Below are 15883 nucleotides of genomic sequence, written 5' to 3'. Positions count from 1 at the left end.
GCACCTAGTGATAACGCCTGGATTAAGATAGGTAGATAGGGAGCGTGCGCGGCCCGTATCAGGGCGACGGCTGTGTCCCTCCTCGCTGTACCCGTCGCCTTGGCTTCCACACCTTGTTTAACCGTAATAAAGTGGCTAGAAGAGGCAAGTGTGATTACCGCCGGTGGGCTCCTATGGCCACCGCCGTCGCCGCCTTTCATGCATCTGCGAGATGGCGCTAGCGGTCGTTTACACGTTCATCCGGGCGCGCGATACATGGCCGCAAGCGCGTTTTGCGATCTTTTCGGTCTAAATTTTTATCGCGCTTCGTCAGAGTTATGCTAGATGTGGTGCTGAAATTTTGTCTGGGATAAGCCGCTGCCTTTAGAGTCACTGTTTTGTGCTTGGTTGCACGACGGGTAACAAATGCATGGTTCCAGAAGTTGCTTTTCGGGGTGTCGGAAGGCGAGTAAACGTGGCTCAAGTGGCAGGGCAACACACCTCCAGGCAACAAGCCGCTCGAGCACCTCGATCCGCAGTTAGCGTCGCGCGTCAATTTGAACGCAACACCCAAGGTAAAATGCTGCGCTGGTGCACCACCTCGCCAAGCTTGAATGTTGTGCATGCCGTTTCTCCAGCTGGATGCGAGCCCAACGATCTTCCCAAACGTGCCACATTGCCTCTCAAAGCCAGTTCCCAAGAAGAGAAAACCAAAGGGAAGGTTGTAAAAACAAATAAAGTTGCGCCTCCACAAAAATATGCCGCGAATATGGAAGGGTTGCCCCCGCGCATATTGCCGCCAACTCTCTAGATTACCGAAACGTCATTATTCAAAGTCAGGCAAGCACATTTTTAGAACATTTATTTCACCGCAGGGCATAAATGACAGGGTTCGGTTAAATTAGGATGAGGAATTGAAGAGTAATTAGGTGAATATAAAATCTTAATGCTTTCTCTGAAAAACTTCGAGCGGTGAGGATTTGTCAAACTGCCTTTTTGCCTATTGTTTCTGGTAATTATAAATGGAGAAGTATGCGAAACGAAACATTTATTGCTCTCATTATTACTTACATAACAATTAGCAGGTGTCAATTAGGCGTCGCCGTTGGTTTTATCATTTCTTCAATTACGTATCGTAATATTTGTTATGCCGTAAGGCAAACTCTCGCAAAAAAAAAAGTATCGTAATATGAATTTCTTCATTCTTCAGGCAAACCTATTTATAAAACAAATTGAATTTAAAGGGGTTTCTTTTGGTCTTGTCAATTATGCTTTGCTAATATGAATTTATTCAATCAAACCTTTTATGCTTGTCAAATATATCGTGTTTTAGTTAATTACTGTCTCAAAAAAACGAAACGAGCACGAAGCTAATATGTGTTTTCTTAGCTGAATGCAGCCACAACCGACAGTATGGAAACTACAGTGATTGATAAAACATTCAGCTGTTGCTTTAACATTTCGATAACTACACCCTGTTTCATTAAATTATAATCGGCATATAAAACTGTCCAATAAATTGTGCAGAAATGTAAATATTCAGTGGCCCAAGGTGGACTATCCATGCCAAAGAATTCAATAATCTAATTGCAACTTCCCTTTCACGGATCGCTTTTTGTTTTGGGGGCTGTGTCTGCACCTTCACATTTGTGCGCGAAAAGCGACTGTAATGAAGCGAAACTCAGAAGTAGTCCGGCTGGCCGCTTGCGCGAGAGCATTTCAAGACGGCATGTATTTGGAGACAAATAACGTGTTTTGTAATAGGAAGCGTATATTATTATATAGTTGCTGCAATTGTGAAATAATCTGAGGTAAAAAATGCGTCGCAAACCACGGAGCTTATCGGACTGCAACTGACGCGGCGTTGACCGGCACGTCGGGCGACGTGAAAACGAGCGTCAGCGCCACCTCGCGGTTGCATCCAAGAAGCGCACGCGAGCCGCGGCGCCTTCGTCACACTTCCCTATTCTAGCCACTGTAACCGTAATAAGCTCCGCATGTCTGCGTTGCCGGGCCGGGAGACAAATCCGGAGACTACCCGCCTTGGCGCGGGCTGTGCCAGTTTTTCGTCTGCATTAGGTTTGGCGCATAGCTGTTCATTGCGTTATCCTTCTGCCAATAGCTGCATAAGTACCGCATGCACTACTATCCGATTTCTAGCTTCGGCTGTGCACGTCACTGCTCACGGGCTGACGCCGCAATACTTAAAGCACTGTGCAAGCAATCACGTACCGATATCAAGTCACTCTAAAACACCAGCAGCGATACGTTTTCGGCAAATATTTTTCGTTGTCTTGCACACCGAAAAAAACGCTGCGTAAATTGCGTAGGGCGGCGCAAAAATTAAGCGTTGCAGGTTGTTAAATGCAGCCAACGCTGTACTACTATTCGCTAATCTCTACTATTGTTTCCCGGCCCGGCAGTGCAGGCAGCGCTTCTCGCGGCGAAAGAAGGTACAAAGGGAAAGCCGACGGGCGCAGCGACAACAAACACAGCCATCGCGCTGATGCGGGTAGCGCATGCTCACATTCTACCGGTCTCAAACCAGGCGTTGTGAATACATGTCTCCTGCGCAGTCCAGAGCACGCCGCTTGTGCGTTATAGACAAGTATTTTGCCGACTGCACTTCTACGGGCGGTGCTAGCCGGTTTTCAGGAAGTCTGCTACAAAAACAAACTTCATGATGTCGGGAACTCAAATTCATACGGTGTTGGCTTTAACTTTTTTTTCGCAACATTTACTTCACGTTTCCTGAATGTTGGCTTGTATGGCTTCCGCTGAATCGTCTTTGATTGCGACAGAAGGAACGCTGTGTTGATCGCACTTTCCGTCGGTTGTTACGCGCTATGATACTTTGTCATTTCGCAAAGGTAAACCATTGGTTATAAGGAAGGCTTGTTCCTTAGCAGACACTTTAGAGACGAAAGTAGAGGAATTTCTCAGGGTATTCGTCTCTCTCATCCTCTCGTGTTCTAGCAGGGACCAGCAGGGTTGGCTAGTTTGGCACGTGGCGCTGAACAAATTGTGCTTTGGCGCTATGTTTTCTGTATGTGCAATGCTGGAAAAACGTGAAACGGTCCCAATTACCTTGCATCCGTGTGTGGTACTGTAAAAGCAGAAATTTTCGACCGGTTCATAACTGACCAATTTGATGAGCGTGAGCAGCTCAGAGTCGAAGTCTGGATTGGCCGCAGAGCCAAAGCCATTGTACACGATTTTTGGCGCTTGGGGCTAACTGGGTTACTTCAAATGCCGTTGATGTGATTTTTGAAATCGGGTGCATGCATGTTGTGGATGGTCCATCGAACCCAACTGGGGGTCCTCTGTCCTTTCGCGGTATTCGAAACGTCGTAAGAATCGTGTTCTAACTCATTTCCTTCCAATTGCTCACCTATCATATAAGCCATTTGCTGATTCGGTGTGCTTTCGTTAAAGCTCGTTGGTTGCCCCGGCAAGTCGAGCAATGCTATGAGGGGTCTTGCCAGAGCTCGGTCGCCGCAATCAACAGGCTCGTAACGCCAGCGAACCTTACGGAACAAATGCAGGGGGTGTAGGTCGTCAATACGTAGGCACTCGGAAGACGTACCGCTGATACCAAGCGTGGTGCTTTGATTGTTACGTTGCGCATCGGCGTTCCATTGAAGGTTCTGGTCGCTCATAGGTGGGCGTGAGGGCCACGGACGCCGCCCTACGTCTGTGTGCGGGAATACGCAGCCAATGGCGGTAATAACAACGAGGTTCTGCGAACCTCTAGCAAGAGTGGACGCCGGTGGTTTGCTTCGCAGCGTTCGGTCATCAGACCACGGAACAACATGTAACGTGTTTTAGAAAATGAAACAGAATTGAATTCATCTGAACAAGCAGCGAAAGTACCAACCAAGGAAGACCGCGGCCGTGGCTGTCCCAAAAGGGGATGACACCTTAATGATACGGGCGATGTTTACAGACAATGATGGTCAGGAAGTGCACATACCGAGGCGGAGATTTAACACTAATGTTAAAACAATGCGCGCCAATCTGCCATGTGCATGTGCTTGGAAAGGAAAGCTGTAAGCGGCACCCACAATGATTACGCATGTGACATCACTTAAATTCTACAAATTCTACGTGGCTCAACAAATCGTGAAACCAGAGACAAGTAAAACAAGTGAACCACACCCTTCATTGCTTCAAAGAGATATTCTTTGTAAGGTTAAGTCAATGCATGATTCATGAACGGTGATTGGTTGAGTTGTGTTGGGGAAACCACATTAGTGGAAACTCTTTTATATGAAATTAAAGGAAGCTCGAACCAGGTGCTATACGATGCCACTTCTCTATCTATGTAGCGGCCGACCGAGGCGACAATATTGGCGAGAGACGGAGGCGGTGAGCGAGGAAGAAATACTTTTATTCAAATTTCTGAACGGCCAAGAGGGCGGGCCAGAGGAGTGGTTCCTTGTTCACTGGAGCCCATATGCATTCGCGGCACCTGTGCTCTGTTCACCAGCTGAAGGTGGGTAGGCAGAGAGAGCTGGACAGTAACATCTCTCATTGCTGTTGTTGGGTAGTTGACGGGAAGAGAGGGTGTTTTCTGGGCTAAATCCGCGCACACCGATTATACGGCGGAGTATTTCTACTTCTGAGCAAAATTTACATTCAATGTCATAGCGATTGGGGTGCATGGAGTGATGACGCGTCCGATGGTATCAGCCCTAGGGTAGTTGTACCGTCGAAGGTTCAGGGTGTGGTTAAAGTAGGGTCTGTCTCTGAAGCCGATAATTCTGGGTTATGTCACTGAGCGTGACAAGCGGGTGACCGTCCTCGCGCAGTTCCATAGCATGGGGGGAGTAAAAGGGCAGGCCTGTTGGTGGGCGTATTCGTTGCCTTCCATGGAAGCATGACCAGACGTCTGTATGAGCTGAATGGACCCGGTTGGGAAGTGTAGCTTTAGCACACGCAGTGCAGCTCGGGACACCCACCCCGAATAATAATTCTGCTAGGCTGTTTTGGAATCGGTGACTGTACCTTCTGAATCAACAGTTGACCGAGAGCCAAGTTGATGGCTTCCTCTTGTGCTTCCGTCATATCTTGGGTCTTGAGTGACGCACCCGCAAGGAGGTTGGTCCTGGTGGTAGCCACAATGATAGCATACCGATGCCCTCGATGTTGGGAGGCGTCTGTCTAGATAACTGCATGATCCCCGCCAAGCGTGGTGGTGAGTGCTTGAGGCCTTGCTTTTCGGCGACCCTTGTGGTTTAAGGGATTCATATTTCTAGATAAAGGGGGGAGCATCTGATGTCTTGCCGCCAAGAGTCCAGGAGTACATCTCGCGAAGTGACATTTCGTGCTTCCCAGTCAATCTTGTGATGGATGCGGCGACCCAGGGCAGTTCTGCTCAATCAGAGCTTCTGGTTAGAAAGATGGCCCTGGATCAGCTCTCCCACCGTGCAGTTAGCGCCATCCTAAGAAGCCTCTCCGTCGACGCAGACATGGCAACACCAACGGCCCGCCAAACCGCATTTGGTATCATTATATCCAGCATCTTTATGTCTTCCATGCATTGAAGAAGATGGGGCTAACGTAAGTGATTCTCTAGAGGACAAAATCTTGAATAATTCGAAGAGTATTGGGTTCCTCGAGGCCTCGCTTCTTGGTGGCAACTCGCCTGATCATGTGTATGATTTCATTGATCTTGTGTTTGAGTCGCGGCAACGATACGTCAGTCAGTGTAGACCTGGAGAAGTAGGCCCGGGATCTTGATGCTCTGATTTTTGTACGAGTGCCTCTAAAACTCTGTCTCCGGCACCGTGCATAGACCCGGCCTTAATGTCACTAAAACTCCGAACAGTAATACTAGTATCTTTATGGCAGAGGCTTATGGTGTACTCCTTGTTGTTAATCACATACTTCAAAGCCCCATCCCACAATCCATTATCTATACAGATTCCCTCAATGTTGTGCGGGCATTGTCGCCAACAAAGTCTTCGAAAAACCACGTTGTCAATCTTATCGTCAAGGGTATTATGTCTGTGTATGTCTACAAATTTGAACTGGTCCTTTGCTGGGTCCGTGGCCACTGTGGTATAGCCGGGAACAAAGCCGCGGATCGAATGGCTGCTGCTGCTACACTCTTGAATACAGTAGACATAAGCACAATACCCTAAACCGATATGAAGCCACACATCCTACAATAACTTCGCAAAACATGCCGGCACCGTGCATAGACCCGGCTTTAATGTCACTAAAACTCCGAATAGTAATAAAAAAACCACGTTGTCAATCTTATCGTCAAGGGTATCGTTTCTGTTTATGTCCACAAATTTGAAATGGTTCTTTGCTGGGTCCCTGGCCACTGTGGAATAGTGGGAAGAAAGCCGCGGATCGAATGACTGCTGCTGCTACACTCTTGAATACAGTAGACATAAGCACAATACCCTAAACCGACATGAAGCCACACATCATACAACTTCGCAAAACATGGTGTACACACTGGAGACTTGATTCTCGGTCTTGGAGGGATGGCCCGCCATCAAAGAGTATATAATGCCTTTCTTGATCTGTCGTTTGGCCTGAGGTCGGACAACAAGGATTCCTTATTTTAGGGTTGAGCAATGGAGGCCAATGGAGTTATCATATTGGCGTTCAAGAAGTAAGAGGTTATGCGTCGGTGGGAGCTTCCACTATTTTTGTAACCTCTTGCACATACGCAAAGCACGCACACCAGCGGCACACTTGCCGTGGGTGAAGCGCACAGCGGGCCGAGAGGTCTCGTGACGCCATCACGTGGCATTCAGCGAAAACGCAAGGGGTACACCTGCAGATGTGCTTGGTGAGTGCACCGCCTTTGTTTCGCGTATTCACGTGGGTTCGTAGCTGGGTAAGACAACAGGCTCACGCTCCGTTACTAAATTAGCTCCAGGTTGTATACCTGGCGGTGCCAGTAACTTATTTTATTTGTTCGCGGGAGTTTTCTTTTTACACCAATGCTCGCAAAAGGACCATTGGTGGGTAGAGGTAGAAAGCTTCGCTTTAAAAGAAGTGGTTGGTGCGCCTCGACCGAGTGTTCCTCTTCCTCAAATTACACTTTTTGACGCCATATTGTACGCCGCATCGTTGGAACACTTGGAGCATTAAAAACCGATCGACGCGAATTCTCTTTAAGTGAACATATAAATTACATACTCATGTCAAACCCAGACGTATGGTACCAGTTGTGCTTAGTTCTTGTGAACTTACCTCCACTTTCCCATAACTCATAAGGCGGTGAATCAAGGTGTCGGCTTTCTCAAAAAGGGCCTTCTGGAAACCCATTTCTTCACCTTGAAAAAAATTATACAAAAGACATGAGTTTTGAAGGCATTGGCGACTTCCCAATAAACAAGCTCTCTACCTATTGCATTAGGGTGGCTGGTTGAATGTTAAGCGCTATTTCTGCGCCGTTAGCACACCCCACACGCTCGCCTACGTGACCCGGTTTATGGCTCTGTCAAAAAATGAACGCCCCGTTACTCTGACAAATACCAAAGAATTTGTTTCTGTGTGGCAGTTTCGCCTCTCTTTTGCCTCTTTTGAGTCTGTTCTGCTTCTTTTAACATGCAAAATGTTTCATAAATCCGCGAGGCCACTCATGAAGCATATTCTCAGGTAGCCAAAGGAGAAAGCAGGTTTCGTCAACTAAGAAACGTTTGTTTGAGCGAACGTGCGCTCTGCTAACCACTCAAACAACACACGCGGCGACGTGGTGGTCAGCAACGCCATGTCCGCGGGCGGTGGTCGGCGAATCGAATGCCGTGGTGCTTGCTTAGCGAGCATTTATCTTTAGGCGGTAATCCTTCGAGAACCATCACATCAAGAAAATTAGTGATCAAAGGCGGACATTTTGTGGATATACGGTACACTCTGCCTATCAAAGAAGATAGCCGGCGCAGCATATAAACGAAGTACACGAAAACGCACGCCTCACATCTAAGATAAGAAACCTAGACACTGGCCACACGAAACTCAAATAAGCAAACCAGAATGTTTCACATGAAGCCGGAGGAGTAGGACAAGTGCCGCGCTTGTCGTTTCACCCGGGATGAAAACTACTTCAACAAGATTTTAATTTTGTGACCACGGGTAGTGATAGACACTGCACGCAGTTCTCAGAATGCGTCTTCTGGTAATGCTGCCCTCACAGTCATTTTTGATCGTACTACACCACTTGTCCTTTGACTTGATAAGACTCGCTGAACTCTGGTTGCTTCTTTTCGGTTGACTGCCATCACTGTACACCACCAAGTAGTGCAAGCACTCCCTGGTTTTGCTACATTCCTTTGTCGTCACCGAATCATTTTAGCAGGCATATTATCATCAGACTCATTTGTACAAAGTGCACCCTTCCTGTTTGCAGATGAACAATCAAAAGTATATTTCACAGACGACTGAAAACGTTCCAGTTAATCAAATGTGCCAAATATAATGTAAGCGAAAATTCGATTAAAATTTTTCAAACTGACGTGCACAGCTGGGTATGATGTCATTGTCTTATGAATGTTTTAACACATGCTTATCAAAAGAAGTAAAGCAAAATTGACAACCGAAACTGAAGTCCTAGGAGTCTCAGAATGCACTAGGCTTTTACTATGGCCCCCTCCGTTCGGGCAAGAAAATCTGCTTAATTCGTTTGCTGGAGCTAGTGGACAAAATCAGTCTCACTGTTTACTTCAAACTATGAGTTGGGGATTTTCAGCTGGTATGAATTGTGCCAGAGCTCTTCACTGCATGCTGGAATAGAAGAATCGTGCAATACATCTTGCACTAGTAAAAAGTACTGCCCGAATCGTTGCCACAAAGGAAAACCAGTAAAAGCGAAAGGAAAAGCGAAAGGAAACTGAAAGCGAAAGGAAAGCGAAAGGAAAACCAGTGCTAAACGGTCATTGTAACAGTATTTGCGAAGTGAGATAGCAATAACCTGAAGTCTTCACGCTATGCTCTCTGTCAGCAGACCATGCGCCGCCGATCATACCGAGCTGAAAACAACTCCTCATGCCATTCTCGAAGGCTTGTTTGGCTCCACGGTTCCATACGTTGCATTGGTTTGTCCCGGCCTTGTTGGTTTCGATGGTCGAAGGTCAGTCTTCACGAAGCCCATCATCGCCTTTCTTTATTTAAAGGCCATCATAGTTCATTCACCTCAAATTTTATGTTCACCGCACCCCTGCATTTATTGCGGCCTGACCGGCATGATGACCTTGGACAATGAGTGATCATACGAAAATAAAACGTGTACGATGGGGCACAGCGCCAGAGGCGCCCATTACCCAACGATGAAAAGACGCTTCCCAAGCTATGGCCGTCAAATGGAAAACAAGTTGTTTATATTTTATGTAATTCGTGTTCTTTTTCCTGCAACCGCAGAACAATGTGCAGTGGAGGATGTGTCGGGGACATTCGCCCGCAAACGTCTTCTCTTTGAACTATTCACATATGGCATAAATTCACATATGGCATAATTAAAAAAAACTGGCACGTTTATCTTCCTTCCTAGCCCACATGCTTGATTATCGATGGATGCTGTAGAAGCTTGGCTCAGCTTCTCAGAATGCTCAGAAAGTAGTTGTAATCTCTTCTTGAACCACGCTGTTTTAAAACTTAGACAAGGGAAGAGCACACAAGGACGGGACGAAAAGCGAACTAACAACTGATTTATTTTCTAGAACTCACAGAGGTATACATTAAAAAAACTGGTCCGAATCAACGTTACAAATTGATAACAAGAAAACTTCAATCCGTCAAAAACACCCCTCTTGTCTCAGCGCCTCTGTGCATGTGTAAGAAATTCTGCCTCGCTATCTGTGAGGGTGACTGATGGCATGTTTATGCAAGCGTTTATTTTAATGATAGCGAAGGCTTCAAGAATCTCTCTTTCCATCTTCTCTCTGCCTCGGCCGATGACACTGGTCTTGGTGAAATCTGGAACGCTGGGACGTTTGCGGCAATGACAACAATGATCGGCGAGTTCCCCGGGGGAGTAATCTGCTGGCAGTTGTTATTATGCTCTCTGATCCTCGTATGGACGCAGCGGTACGACTGTCCAACGTAGCGTTTTCTGCAGGCTAATTGTAGATGATAAACAACATCTTTTTTGCATTCTGCAAACTTGTGCGCGTGTTTGGTGGAGCAGGCTTCTCGGGGTTTCTGCGCATTGTTGACTTTTTTTACAAATACTTATCAATTTTCTCGGCACTGTGAAAATAACAGGGAAGCCTTGTCTTGCAGAAATCTATAGCGCAAGCGCCACTTTATGAATATATGGTAGTACGACCGGCCGCGTTTTCTTCTTTGAATGTTCACCTTCTACTGTCGTTTTCGTCTTAAGTACAATCGTCAGCGCTTTTTCAGCGACTGCCAATAACAAAGCATCAGGAAACCTGCTTGCTCTTAGCCTGTCTACTTGAACACTGAGGCTCTGCTCCATCTTGTGCGCTCAAAACTTCCTGAGGCTCTGAATCATGGCAGAATACGCAACGCTTCTCGTCACCAGTTTCGAGTCGCCCGAATCGTATCTCATGAGCTCTAATTTACATTCCAATTGCCAGAACAGTCAATCATCAGGTTCTTGGACTTGCAGATACTTCAAGGAGACAAGGGCCTGTTGAGATATGATTCTAGCTCAGGAGAAAGAACGTTAGAGGAAAGGCTTCACGTTCACGTTACACTGCTGAAGATTCTTGGAAAGAATGCGCGGTTGATTATCGAACTTTTCCTATCCGCAAGGCTACACCGACCACGTAGTACTGCCTGCCCGATTGTCTCGGACAATTGCGCCCGTCAGTGTGCATTACTTTCCGGCTAGGGCACACTCACTATGTCACAGAAGCACACATCGTCAACGCCACCATAGCACGAGACCCTTACTGAAGCTGTCCGCAGTTCGGAGTCACGTAGGGAGCCGCATTCGTCTTACGTCACATGCCAGGCTTCCGCCCAATGACTGAGCCAAGAAGGTGGGCGTTGAGATGGATATTATAGTCGACTACCCGTTGTTATTTTTAGCAGCCCTCTAAAACGAATACATCACGCAGACGTCCTGGCAGTCTTTTTTTCTTGGCCGAAACGTCTATAAAATTGGTAAGCATAGCTAAATTATTATTGACACATTTAGACAAATACAACTGATCTGATTACGGTTCACTGTAACGTTCATTCTTTGGCACAAGATCAATAACTGCGTGCAATTCATTAGCAGTTCACGGAACGTTAAAGAAACTGGAGGTTGTATAAGACACTGACTTAGTTAAGTTAAGATCGAGAAATGCGCTTGGAAGGTAAGGTAAAGAAATTATTGGTGTGAAACAGTTAAGCGAATTGGGCATTGTGCAGGGGAACCTATCTGCTTTGAGCACACCAGAAGTTTTGAGACCTATTTATTTATTCAAATATACCCCTAAAGGCCCTCACTAGGACGGTATTACATAGGGGGCGGGATACATTAGGAACGAATAAGAAGAGTACCAACAGCTTGTTACTAGGCAAACAAATAAATACAAGCGGGTGCGAGACAAAAAACAAAAATACACAAAGAAAGAAGGAAAACAAACAAAAAGTCGTGAAAGGACTCTTAATGCTATAAAAGCACTTAAGAACCGATTATCTTGCTTTTAAGCTAATGAACGAATAACCGCTCACTCAGAAAAATGTTTTTGTAGGGGATTCCAGTTTTCAGTTATTTATACAGCGGCCGATTGCTGCACCACTACAAGAAAGATGAAGTCAGAAGACGACGCTCAGACGCTCAGATTACGCGATGCGCGCGCTGAAAGCAAAGCGCAAGCGTTTTGCTTCGCGCATACCACCGTAGGCTGCTGTGGTAGTACCTGCGGCCTGATCGCCCTATGTGCGCTCACCGCTGTACCTTAGGCGGTCATTGAAACATTTGTTCTCGTAGCAAACGATGCACCATTTACATTATCGTCTGCCACCCAGTGGTATGCTCTTGCGTGTCCCTCCGGGAGTACAGGCTTGAGCTGACGCGAGTCATTGACTTCTATGTGTAGGATTGTATGCTTTCAATTGACTGTGTTTCCAGTTTGCAGAACAAAGGTGATGTTTGAACTTCGCCAACCTATTTTGCAGCCAGCGTAATAGCCACGGACCTTTTCTGCGCCGCTTACAAGACTAACGGGTTGTGTACTTACTGGTATTCCCGCATTCAAAACCAGCCGTCTCAAACTCCATTCCCAAGACTGCAATTTATTGTTTAATCTTTCAAGATGTCACTGTTCGTTGTGTGTTGATATTTGCTAATAAAGTAATTTCTACTGCACGGAGCCTCTGATACAACAAGCGTTGGAGACATACATTGCTGTTTGTTGTTAACTGGACATAAAAAGCTAACGCCAGTAAAGAATGAGTTAGTTATTTGACATACCGACACTGCAGGCCCTTTTTCAAACCTGAGACGTCGGACGGTGGCCGCAGTTCTTTGTTAGAAAGATCTACTACATCGAAAAACATCCCATTTTAAGCAACCTCTGAAATGTCAGCTGGCCAGCCTGAATCAGACAGGAGGATGTCGCAAGATACCTGTGTTTCATTTGTGCCAGTAAAGGAGAGTGTAATACCACAGTGAACTGCTGGTACGTTACGAGAGTCAGAGCGAAGTTCTACAAAAAAAAACGAACCGAAAGCCCCACAGGCGTTCCCGTCATGGGTGCAGACGTTTAACGCGTCCTCAAAGAGCAGTAAGAAGGGCTCAAGAGATAGTTTGACGTCTGCAGTTATAGGTTCTGGAAAAGCATGTCCAACACACCACAGCAACATAAGCTCTTTTGTGGTAGCATGCTGTATGTTCTGTCGTGGATGCGTATGTGGCCCACCTCACTCAAAGTCACTTTCACGCGCGCCAATATTCGCGAGGCTCCAGTTACCGGAACATGCCCCTTATCGTGTTCCAATCTTTAGCTCCGGTCCGCTTTCAAAATCACAGTGCGGCGTGCAGCCGAGCAAGCGGCGCAGCACCACTCCGCTACACCATCCCCACGCACCATGAAATCCTAAGGGTTAAAGAACATTGGTAAATATTGAACGGCCCTCGGCTTTTAAACCAAGTTGTGTAGGACACAGGCTGATGCATCGTAGGTCATTGTGGACAGATTACGTGAGGGGCGTAGAGGTTTCGCGTCTTCTCGGAGAGAGTGTATGACGGCTTCAGTCGGTGGAGGGAGACGCAGATGTTCGTCCCTTTGATGGATAGGGTGAGGATTGTGCTGCCGCAATCAACTACTAGGTATGGTCCGAAGTTCTGTGGGGGGAAAGGCGCACGTATAGTTCCGTCTCATAGAAAGGGGTTTCTGCATGTTGCCAAGCCTTTAGACCCGCTGTACTCCACTTGGGAAAAAAGACGAAGACTAAGGTGTGATGAACCGACACACAGGGCAACTTTCAACAATATTTATAAAGAAGGTATATATATATATATATATATATATATATATATATATATATATATATATATATATATACCGCCTACTCAAGCACACACACATAAACATAAAATAGAATCTCCCCCTCCTCTTTGCGTCACCACACTTTTGGGGGAGGTGTACTTAGAGTTCACAGCCGCAAAGGCGTGGTAACGCAAAGGGGAAGAGAAGATCCGTATCTGTCTGTGTGTGTGTGTGTGTAGCCGATATAAGCGTTATAGCTCCGGAAAAAAGTTCTATGAGATGACCGCTGTGAGTCGTGTCTTCTGTCGTGTCTTGGTTTTTACCGCAACTAAAGTACAGTATGAACTGCCAACTCGCGTATCCTTACAGAATATTAAGCTTTAAATACAAACGGATTCTGCTTGGTGTCATGTGCTGCTGGCGACGAGCACAAGTCACTAGTAGTGCGTCGGAGCCGGGTGAGAAAGTTCGTAGGGTGTCAGCTGGCGATGCCGGCAGTGTAATTGTGGAGAAATACCCCATCTAGAGTTAATTGGCGTATTTATGGGAGGTTGTGGCCGTTACTACACCAGGGTGGCCAATCCTGCTCTGGTGAGGGAGTGCATTGCCGGCAATGGTCACCGGGGCCAAGCCCCTTTGTGCAATTCCATCAATACGCGGATTTTTTTTAATAAGGTTGGAATTGTCCGGCACCGGGATTCGAACCACGGCCCTTCTGCACGCGAGGCAGGTGTTCTACCTCTGCGCCATCACGGCATCTCTACCCCACCGCTGTATCTAGTAGATATCTTCTAGTATTCTTACATAATGTTCGTCTACCCCCTCAGGCATTACGGAACCAGGGGGTAGATGAGCATATGTAAGAACACTAAAAGATATCTACAATGGGTCTACAGCTACCATCATCCTCCATAGGGACAGCAGTAAAATACCTATAAGAAAGGGTGTCAGGCAAGGAGGCACAATCTCTCCAATGTTATTCACAGCATGCTTACAAGAAGTATTCAGAACGTTGCATTGGGAACAGGTGGGAGTAAGGGTTAATGGAGAATACCTCAGTAACCTCAGATTTGGTGATGATGTTGCCTTGCTGAGTAACTCGGGGGACGAATTGCAAAGCATGCTTTCCGCACTGGGCGAACAGAGTAGAACCGTGGGCCTGAAAATTAATATGCAGAAAACTAAAGTAATGATCAATAACCTCGGGACAGCACAGAGGTTTGAGATAGGTGGCGAGGCAGTGGAAGTGGTAAGCGAATATATCTACTTAGGCCAAGTTGTGACCCCAGATCCCAACCATGAGGAAGATATAATTAGAAGGATCAGAATGGGGTGGGGTGGATATGGCAGACATTCTCAGATAATGAATAGCAGCCTGCCATTGTCGCTGAAGAGGAAAGTGTATGACAGCTGCATCTTACCGGTACTCACCTACGGGGCAGAAACTTGGAGGCTCACTAAGAGGGTTTAACTTAAAAAGAGAACGACTCAGCGGGAAATGGAGCGGAAAATGATAGGTGTAACATTAAGGGACAAGACGAAAGCGGAGCGGGTCAGGGAGCAAACTGGTGTTAAAGACATATTAGTAGAAATTAAGAAGAAGAAATGGACGTGGGCAGGGCATGTAATGCGAAGGCAAGATAAGCGCTGGCCATTAAGGGTAACAGAGTGGATCCCTAGAGAAGGCAAGCGCTGCAGGGGGCGGCAGAAAGTTAGGTGGGCAGATTAGATCAACAAGTTAGCGGGGATAAATTGGTCACAGTTGGCACAGGACCGAGGTAATTGGAGAATGATGGGAGAGGCCTTTGCCCGGCAGTGGGCGTAGGTAGGCTGGTGATAATTATGATGATGGTGATGACCCCATCTAGGGAAAGTGATTCCGTTCATACGAGCTCTGCGGGCGTGGCCAGAATGTACGCTTTAAAGGTGGGGCGCAGAGCCGGAAAGATGCCAAGAATAGCCTGGAGTAAGGTTAAGTGCGTGTAGCGCACGATGGTTGCTTTGAGCTCTCGGTTGAAGCGCTTGACCATGCTGGTGGCGCATGGGTGGCCACTGGTGGTCGGCAAGATCTTGAACCCGGTGGAGAGCCCCAAGAGCCTGAAGAATGGAAGTCCTAACTGCCATCCTTGATCGGTGGTGACGCGACGAGGAGTGCCAATGCAGGATATCCTGCCATAGAAGAAAGCTGAGCCAACCCGTTCTGCGATAGTACTTACGAAAGGCCATACTTAGGCCATATATTGTAGCGATCAATGGTGGTGGCGCCGTAGAAGTAAGGTCTGGTTGGTGGAAATGAAGCAATAATTTTGATTTGGAATTGTCAAAGCTTTTCCGACAACAAGGGGCAAAGTGACGTGCAGGGTGATTTTGGCGCGTTCGTTTCGACTGCAAGTGCGTGCCCAGGTGCGACAGTCACGCTGCTTTGTGGGCCAGGCGTAACTCTCTGGCACGAGACGTGAAGAAGCGCTAGTGCCTGGTTAGCTGAGGTGGCG

General features: G+C 46.9%; 1 protein-coding gene across 4 annotated transcripts in view; it reads right to left on the bottom strand.

Moving 5' to 3' along the window:
* LOC144147061 (uncharacterized) overlaps positions 1 to 15883 on the bottom strand; it is a 429195-nt gene that overhangs the window by 200577 nt on the left and 212735 nt on the right. For all 4 annotated transcript variants that reach the window (XM_077679096.1, XM_077679095.1, XM_077679098.1 and 1 more), the window contains exon 10: positions 7198 to 7280. In XM_077679096.1, coding sequence (XP_077535222.1) covers positions 7198 to 7280 — 83 coding nt within the window. The remainder of the gene's footprint in view (positions 1 to 7197; positions 7281 to 15883) is intronic.

The sequence above is a fragment of the Haemaphysalis longicornis genome, unplaced genomic scaffold, assembly GCF_048455015.1.
Source record: "Haemaphysalis longicornis isolate Haplotype H1 unplaced genomic scaffold, Haemaphysalis longicornis Haplotype H1 scaffold_7, whole genome shotgun sequence".
In the NCBI taxonomy this organism is placed as follows: Eukaryota; Metazoa; Arthropoda; class Arachnida; order Ixodida; family Ixodidae; genus Haemaphysalis; species Haemaphysalis longicornis.
Note: the sequence above shows the minus strand (reverse complement) of the source record. Positions and strands in the feature narration are given on the sequence as shown.